The 7478-nt window shown below is 51.1% G+C and overlaps 2 protein-coding genes across 2 annotated transcripts; one reads left to right on the top strand and one right to left on the bottom strand.

Moving 5' to 3' along the window:
- Positions 1-1996: 1996 nt before the first annotated feature.
- AKAW2_50407S (uncharacterized protein) lies at positions 1997-2416 on the bottom strand (the record flags this gene model as incomplete). Its single annotated transcript, XM_041690222.1, has 1 exon — positions 1997-2416. One exon carries the CDS (start codon positions 2414-2416, stop codon positions 1997-1999), a length of 420 nt encoding a protein of 139 aa, XP_041543828.1.
- Positions 2417-4893: 2477 nt separating this feature from the next.
- On the top strand, positions 4894-6384 carry AKAW2_50406A (uncharacterized protein; the record flags this gene model as incomplete). Its single annotated transcript, XM_041690221.1, has 2 exons — positions 4894-5811; positions 5866-6384. 2 exons carry the CDS (start codon positions 4894-4896, stop codon positions 6382-6384), a joined length of 1437 nt encoding a protein of 478 aa, XP_041543827.1.
- Between the last annotated feature and the right edge of the window lie 1094 nt (positions 6385-7478).

Here is a 7478-nt window from a genome sequence, read left to right as displayed (position 1 = left end):
CACCGCGTTCTGAGTCTCTTCGTCATTCATTAAGCTCTCGTGCACTGCCCCTTGTTTTCTCACATTCAGTTGAATAACTCGAAGAGTCTTATTCATGATGCGATGGGTAGAGCTTCCGACAGTGTTTGCTGTACGATTCGTGAGGGCCTCCGCATGGAATGCACTTTGGAATCGTTTGATCGCAGCTACTGTGGTGATGGCCCTCCGCGGCACATTTTGCACATTTCTGCGCGTTCTTGCACTGGAACGCCTTATGCCCTATCTCTTGGCAATTATAGCATTGCATCGGTCGGGGTCGGTATTCAAAGGTGCTGGTCACGCCGGATTCTCCCCCAGCGTGGAAGAACCCGTCGGCCAGGAGCCTCCGTGCATCACCGCCTCTGGTCAGATAAACGACCATTGACCCGTAGGCCTTCGCATTCTCCTTTCTGCTGAGCCATGCAATCTTAGCGATGGAAGCTTCGTTCTCTTCGCCAAAGGCTGCCGCAGCTCCTGCTCGGATGTCACCGTTTTCATCAAGCACTGCAGTTCTGTTGACGCTGTCGACTTTGATCGGGTAGAGTTCGTCACGAAGCACTCGGGCTCCTGCGCCGACCTTGGATTCCGCCACCTTCTTAACCAGCTGGTGTTCAGCCTCGTCTCGGCAGGCAATTCTGATCCGGCTGGTGTTCTTCGGGTCCACGGTGACAGCGCGGCACCGCCAGTTCGTGTAGTTTTCCATTGTCCGGATCTCGGCCTCAACTGCCGTCCTAATTGAACCTGCCGATGGTCTCTCGTTTGCAGTATCTGCCATCTTCGAGGTGTCTATCGTGCAATATAACGTGTCGGTGAAGGTAGTCGGTGTCGTGTTCCATGATGAGAGAGTCCGTATATTGCTCGGTTGGCTGGTGGGGGGAGTACGGGCGACATCTGCATAGGACGGGGATTCCGAAGGATTGACTGCAATGCGCAAGGATTGGATTTCGCGAAGGATCTCCTCGTGGCTGTTCTGAGCGCATGACTCGGGGTGGGGTTGCGGTGTCGAGGGTTGATTCGCCAGGGTCTGTAATTCATGTCGAAACTCTGCGAGGGCAGCGCCAAACTCTTCTTTGACTTTGTGGAGCTCCTGCTTGTGTAGTTCATCTCGACGTCCTGGCTCTTCTTCTTCCGCTGGGAGCGCGTGTTTCTCTGCTCCGTATCGATCTCTTGCTCTTGAGCATAGTGGGCTGGTGGTCTTGTCGTGCGTTTCGGCCTCACCAATCGCGGTGGCGAGTTTTCGCGTTCGTCGCGGTCGGGCGGTTCAGGGGTTCGCGTCTCGGCCCGTCCCGACATTTTTCCTCCCCACGTTCAAGAAACAGTCGCAACAATGCAAATGGTACACTTAGAGAATCGGAGACAGATCCAATACAATATAGCAGTTCCACACTACAGTACCTAGCCAAATACCTCAAGGGGATACAGTCGGTCTCGAAATTCCACTGACCCTGCAACACATAACAATTGTTTTCGCGCCCCATTGCCAAGACTTTAGTGGGAGAGTTATAGAGAGCCACCCGCTTGCAAATGACGGTTGCTGTCAATTTGGATAATGGTACAACTCAAAATTAAGTGCATATTTACGTAACTAACGTTTATACCGAAAATTGCTCAAATAATCGGCTCGCGCTAAGCCCTTGGCAGTGGGGCTGGAACATAATTGGCATGTGTGTGAAGGTCAGAGAAATTTCGAGACCGGCTGTATGCTATGTATTGTACCCATAAGATTCAATCCCGCCTGTTCTACCTATTCCCCTACTGCCCAACGACAGGTTTATGAGAAGGATACGGAGAGATCGAGCTCATAGTGCATCCATTTAGTCTATGTTTAAGTTCGTGAATGATCTTTGTACAGTACTGTATCTTCTTGCTCGGCTTGCAAAAGTAATTCTCACGGTATACTGTCTGAAGATGTTATGGAAGACATCTCCACTACCTCGATCGAAAGTACAATATTCCGTTTCGATGTGGAACCCCCCGTTCATCTGCCTGCAACTTGTGTGTCTGCTTCAGGTAGGCCAGCATTCTCTTCAATAGCGGTTTCGTTGCTTTTCCCCTCCCCAGTGGCGATAGAGCTCTGTGGTCTGTTTCCATTTTCAGATCTGTCCCGTTGGCGCAGAACATGGGTTAATATGACCTCAAACGACTCCGACTCGCGCCCGTCGTTTGCATGCTCCTGCAGAAAGTGGTCTATAACCGCGCCCATCTGCTGGTTTGTCTCATATAAGACATCTGCCAATTGGACTGCCTCGTCCCGCTCAGCAGTGGTTTTCTTCAACGTCTCACGTAATACATGACACTTGTGTTTTTCCGTTTGCTGATCACGATCCATTTGAAGCGCTTGTGCACTTATCTCAGCAACGATACGCCACGCATTCTGACCTACTGTTAGAACACTCATTAAGTGATAGCAAATAACTTACAGACGAGTCCATTTGGGAAGGCGGCTCTGCGCACTCGGACAATGTAAGAGTGGTGATAAAAGAGTTCGAGAGTCTGGATAGTCAAAGATGATATCGGGACCGGCTGCTATATATTTCTCTCGGTCAATAATCCTCAGTATCTTCTACTGAAACTTCGGTGACGTCCGCTGAGATGTGATGGTCCTCTCAGTAAATGACCCGTCAATATCTTGCTGGCATGAAATCTCCTGGTCTTTACCTTCTGCACACCTGTTTGCTTGGACATTCGCGTGGTCCCTGGAAACAAACGCTCTTACCTGACCCTCAATAGACGACTTTGCTCGCCGGGACCTCTACGGTAGATTGACGGGTTCAGAAACCAGTATTGAGATAGACCATTTCATGCTGGATATCTATAATTTCACCGGCATCTATTTTACTCACCACACAAGTTGAGGCTTCATGGTTTTATAATATGCATTGTGTTATGGGTGACTGGTACGTTATAGTATAATTCACACTTACTCGGGTCCGACGGTTTTGAGATCCATCCGTCATATACCGCCATAGAATTGGCCATCAGGCGTGCATTTCTGTCGAACAGATAAGACAAGCAGCGTAAATTCCAACATCGCCAATCAATTGACCGCCTATGGCTTTCCGTGATACCTTGTCTTAGTAGATGGCGGTAAATGTGTCGCTGTGGGCGATTATTCCTATTATTGGCTGAGGTGTAATTTAGATCGCCCAAATCACGGGTATGGATTTTGGGCTTCTCGCTGATTGACTGATACCCGCAGGTCGCAAAATTTGGCAATTCTGCAAGGGATGTATCTCAGAGGTAGATAACATGCCCTGCTCTTGTAAATAGGCATACTTCATAACCCGGGGCGGGGTGGTTAACGGAGTATTGGTCACTCTAGTTGGTTGACCAGTTATGGAGGGTCCGGGACAATTGAGTGTGGTGAATGCCGTCGCTGGGAGCGCAGAAGCATGCAGTTGCGAAACCCCTCGAATAATTATAAAATGGGCAAAGAGGGAATGAGATATCCCTAGATGGGTCAAGAAACATCCGAGATTCATAGAAGAAGATATAACCACATTCTTGACCCTTGGACACCCCCTCTGTGCATCACACAAGCTTCATGTACGTTTGGGGTCGTCCTGGTTTAGGACCCTGGCAAATAAGCGAAAGAGCCAAGGCCAGCTACGAGCCTACGATCAACTAGACTTTTTAACTAGCTTTTCCTCTCTACCCGTCTGAACATCCAACTGATCCCCCAACGTAGAAGTCAAGATTACCGTTATCTTCATTATAGGGACTTGTGGGTCTCGTATTTTACAGTACATAGCTCTTAGCCTGGCTCGACCTCTTGCATCCATCCCATCGCTCCGCCTCCTTTAGTTGGTCACATTGCCACTACTTCGAGCTGCGACGTATTGATGGGCGCTCTCGAGGTAGCTGGCCATGTCGCCATATTCCTGCAAAGTAATGGCGCTGGTCGTGTCGGCCCGCACAATGTCCGCACTTCACCTATTCCTGGAAGGACTGGGCTAGGTGGCGTATATGACTGTGGTCGGCGTATATTCCCGAAACAAGACCAGACCAGGGTTCATTAACCAGCTTCACGCATCTTTGACCGGTTTTCTCTTTCTACAGTATGGGTTGATATTCCCGCTAGATAGTTCTCTTCGCAACTGCACCCAGCGCTAGAGCTGGGGTATCGTGCTGTGTGCTGGATGGTTCCAGGTAAACCACGGAACAGATGGGCGACCAACCGACGGAACCTGGCATTCAGTTCTCAAGTCAACAGCCTAGGTAAACAGTAAACTTAGGAGGTGTCACAGACCGGTCAAAATTCAGAGGCTGTGCAGAATTTTTCATCGTAATACAAAAGCCCGTGAATGTAGAACGCGGACTCCTGAGCAGTAGCTGCCATTTGATAGAGCTGTGCAGCCCTCTGGATCTAATTTCAATATGCTGTGTCAATTACCATTCGAAATTATTGATGTCATCGCTGATGTGGTACTGTAGATACACTATCTGGGTTTGGCCAACCGCTAACTGCATGCCAGCTGCCACAGCACAGCGTTCTGTCCTTGAGTTTGGTTTCCACCAGATTATATGCCGCCCTGTTCCCGCGGCTTCATCGAACCATCACCTTCCGTGCGAGGAATGAATGGGCTTTGAACATTTTCGATGTCCATCCCTTTTTTCGGGACCACTCCGGCCCCCGCGCCGGCGAAATTCTCCAGCATGCCCGGCAGATACGGTTCAGCGCTCCTATTCACTTTGCTAGGTTCCACCGTTGTGTATACAACAGTCACTTTTTCCTACCGGCCTCGTCCCACAACCGACCTACACTTGGAAGCCCGCACGAGTCGACAGCCCATCAAGCCTTTCTCAATGATTTGTCTTATCAGATAGATCAGGTCTTTGCGGGACTGGAGACCGTCTTCATCCGCTCGTTTCAGTATGTATGAAAGGCATGAGCCGCTGGACTCGCAACTGACTTGTCGCATGTGGTGCGTAGGGACCTGCCTTCCCGCCGGGATTCTGGACACCAACGGATACCTGGTCCGCCACCAGCAACAGATCCATTCGCTTTCCTTGATCACAGACGGCACCTGTCCTCATGCCGGCCGTCGTTTAGAGGGCCTGTCGAGTTTGACGGCCTTGACTGACCTGGAATGGGAAGGCATCCAGCATCCATTCGAAATGCGCACCTTGTGCGACTGTCTCCGACAAAATCATCGGCGGCTGAAGGCGGTATCCATTGGACTTCTGTTGAATCCGAACGTACCCACATCCCATGAGGATATTCTGAAGGTCTTCTGGCCACCTCGAGCGCAGGACGACTGCACGCCGGGCGAGCGGGAATGGTTCCCATCTCTCACATCCTTGACATTCTCTCGCGTCCCGTTCCCCGACAGTCTGCTGCAGGGCGGCCAACCGTCACCGTTCCGCGCGCTCAAGGCACTAACGATCCGAGACTGCCCCAACGAGCAGCGCTTCCTGCAGCTGTTGGCGCGAGCCAAGGATCCGTTGTCCCTCCAGCACTTCGAGATCAGCAGCGACTACCTGCGCGATTCAGAAGACCGATTGGCGTCCATTGCGATCGTCGAATTTCTACTCTCATTTCGTGGCTTGCGACGGCTGTACCTGAAGGTGGCCAACTTTCCCCGGTTCCTGCCGGGTCTTGGCGATGCCATCAAACATCACCAAGCCACGCTCCACGGTCTGGTTTTTCACGAGCGTCGGCTGATGCCAATCGACGCTGAAAGGCTGTTTGAAGATCTTCGCGATGTGAATATGGCATCCCCCAATATCCCGCAAATTCTACGGCATAGTTCCCCCGCCGCTCTTGGCCTCTGTCTCCGCCCGGTCATCGCGGTAAGTGTATCGTTAGCACCCATCCCCACGGCTATATGAGCTGACCCACTGTAGCGAGGTATGCTCTTGGACATCCCGGAACGCTCGTCAATAAAATTACTCCACCTCCGGTTAAGCGGAGAGGAGAGGAAGCATCGGCATCTCCGCAGAGAGATCGTCTCAGAGCTGCGGAGAATTGCGGAAGGGGGGCTATGGTCCAGGTCGAGGCATGGACCAACAGTCGCAGGCCTCCACCTCAAGCCCGCTCGGAAACGGTCGGAAGCCCAAGATTTCCTCCTGCTTGCTCAGTGGGCTTTTGGACCTACGGGACTTCCTGCCTTGCAGATACTCGCCTTCGGTGACTTTTCGCACGATGGCCGCTATAGAGAACAACAGATCTTGATCCGGCGGAGGAGCATCAGTGAGCAGCCTTACCCGAGAGTTTCATCGGACGGGGAATACAGCATAAGCTCATCCTTTTGCCTGGTCGATAGGGACGACCATTCTCTCTGGGACGACCTGCCATTGGATGGGACTCAGTTTCTGTCCGCATGTCCAAGCACGGGGTTGATGGAGTCCCCCTACGACCTTTAGCATGGTATCTTTGGAGTTCCTTATATTTGGCGTGTTTACATTCGCGCGTTGGAAGGGCGGCAATCTGTTGTAGATTGCGCTTCTGATATAAGCGCCGCCGAAATATGCCTTTGGCAGTTGTTGCTTATTAGTTGTGCGCCGACAGCGCCATTGTAGGAGGCTAGGGGGCGCGATCCTGCTTGCTTTATCTCTCACCGCCTGCTGCCTGGGCTGAGAAGGCTTCCAGCAATGCTAACGGTTGGCTATACTGGGATTTTCCTTAACAGTAGGCTCTCCTTTCTAGGGACGCAGACATCCAGGTTTGCCTGTGGCTTATGGCACGCATATCGAGAGAATCGTCGTACTGTAGCTAGTTATAAGACTCTGTGTTTACTTAGCTTCCCTGTGGTCTGTCCCTTGGCCTTTGCTTCATGTAGATTATATCCCGTATCATAGCACCGTAGCACATTGGTGTGTTTAAGGACTGTTTGGTCTTCTGTCTACAAGAAGATGCAGATCAATTTTTGAAGACAGTGTAACGTTGTGTATCTATCTTTATGACATAGCATAGCTGGAATACCCCAAGGCCAAAAAGAAAGGAGACAGAAGAGGCTGGCTCCACCAAGGATGCGCAGCATATTAGCTAGAATAGGTGCGGTGCCGACCCTAGGTACTTAACTGCTGGAGAGACCCGCATGCACTGCGGTTTTCCGCAACTACGAATCAGGCCAAGTGTGCCTCGGGCGGCTACCACCACACTTGACCGCCGCTTTCATGAGTGTGCAAAGTACTACTGCTGCCACATGCCCGTTCAAAGAGGTGCCCCGTGTATATTAATGCTTGATCTCGGACAATTGAACTATAGTAAAGAACTACATGGCGTCACGATAATACGGGTTGGAGTAGCTGCTAGACTGCAGCCCGTTCTGGTCAACTCCTGGCAGCCGTGACCCACACCTGTTTCCTGTGACCACTCACCGGGGTAGTTTGCTTGGACTTGCGGTCAAATTTGACCACTCCTAAATTTCTGTTCAACTTACCTCGTAATAATGCGGAAGGAGCTATACACTCAAGTAATCAAATAGCTTTGTGAACCAGGATGGTGTTACCAGTTG

The sequence above is a fragment of the Aspergillus luchuensis genome, chromosome 5 (genome assembly GCF_016861625.1).
Source record: "Aspergillus luchuensis IFO 4308 DNA, chromosome 5, nearly complete sequence".
In the NCBI taxonomy this organism is placed as follows: domain Eukaryota; kingdom Fungi; phylum Ascomycota; class Eurotiomycetes; order Eurotiales; family Aspergillaceae; genus Aspergillus; species Aspergillus luchuensis.
This window is presented reverse-complemented; position numbering and strand designations above follow the sequence as displayed.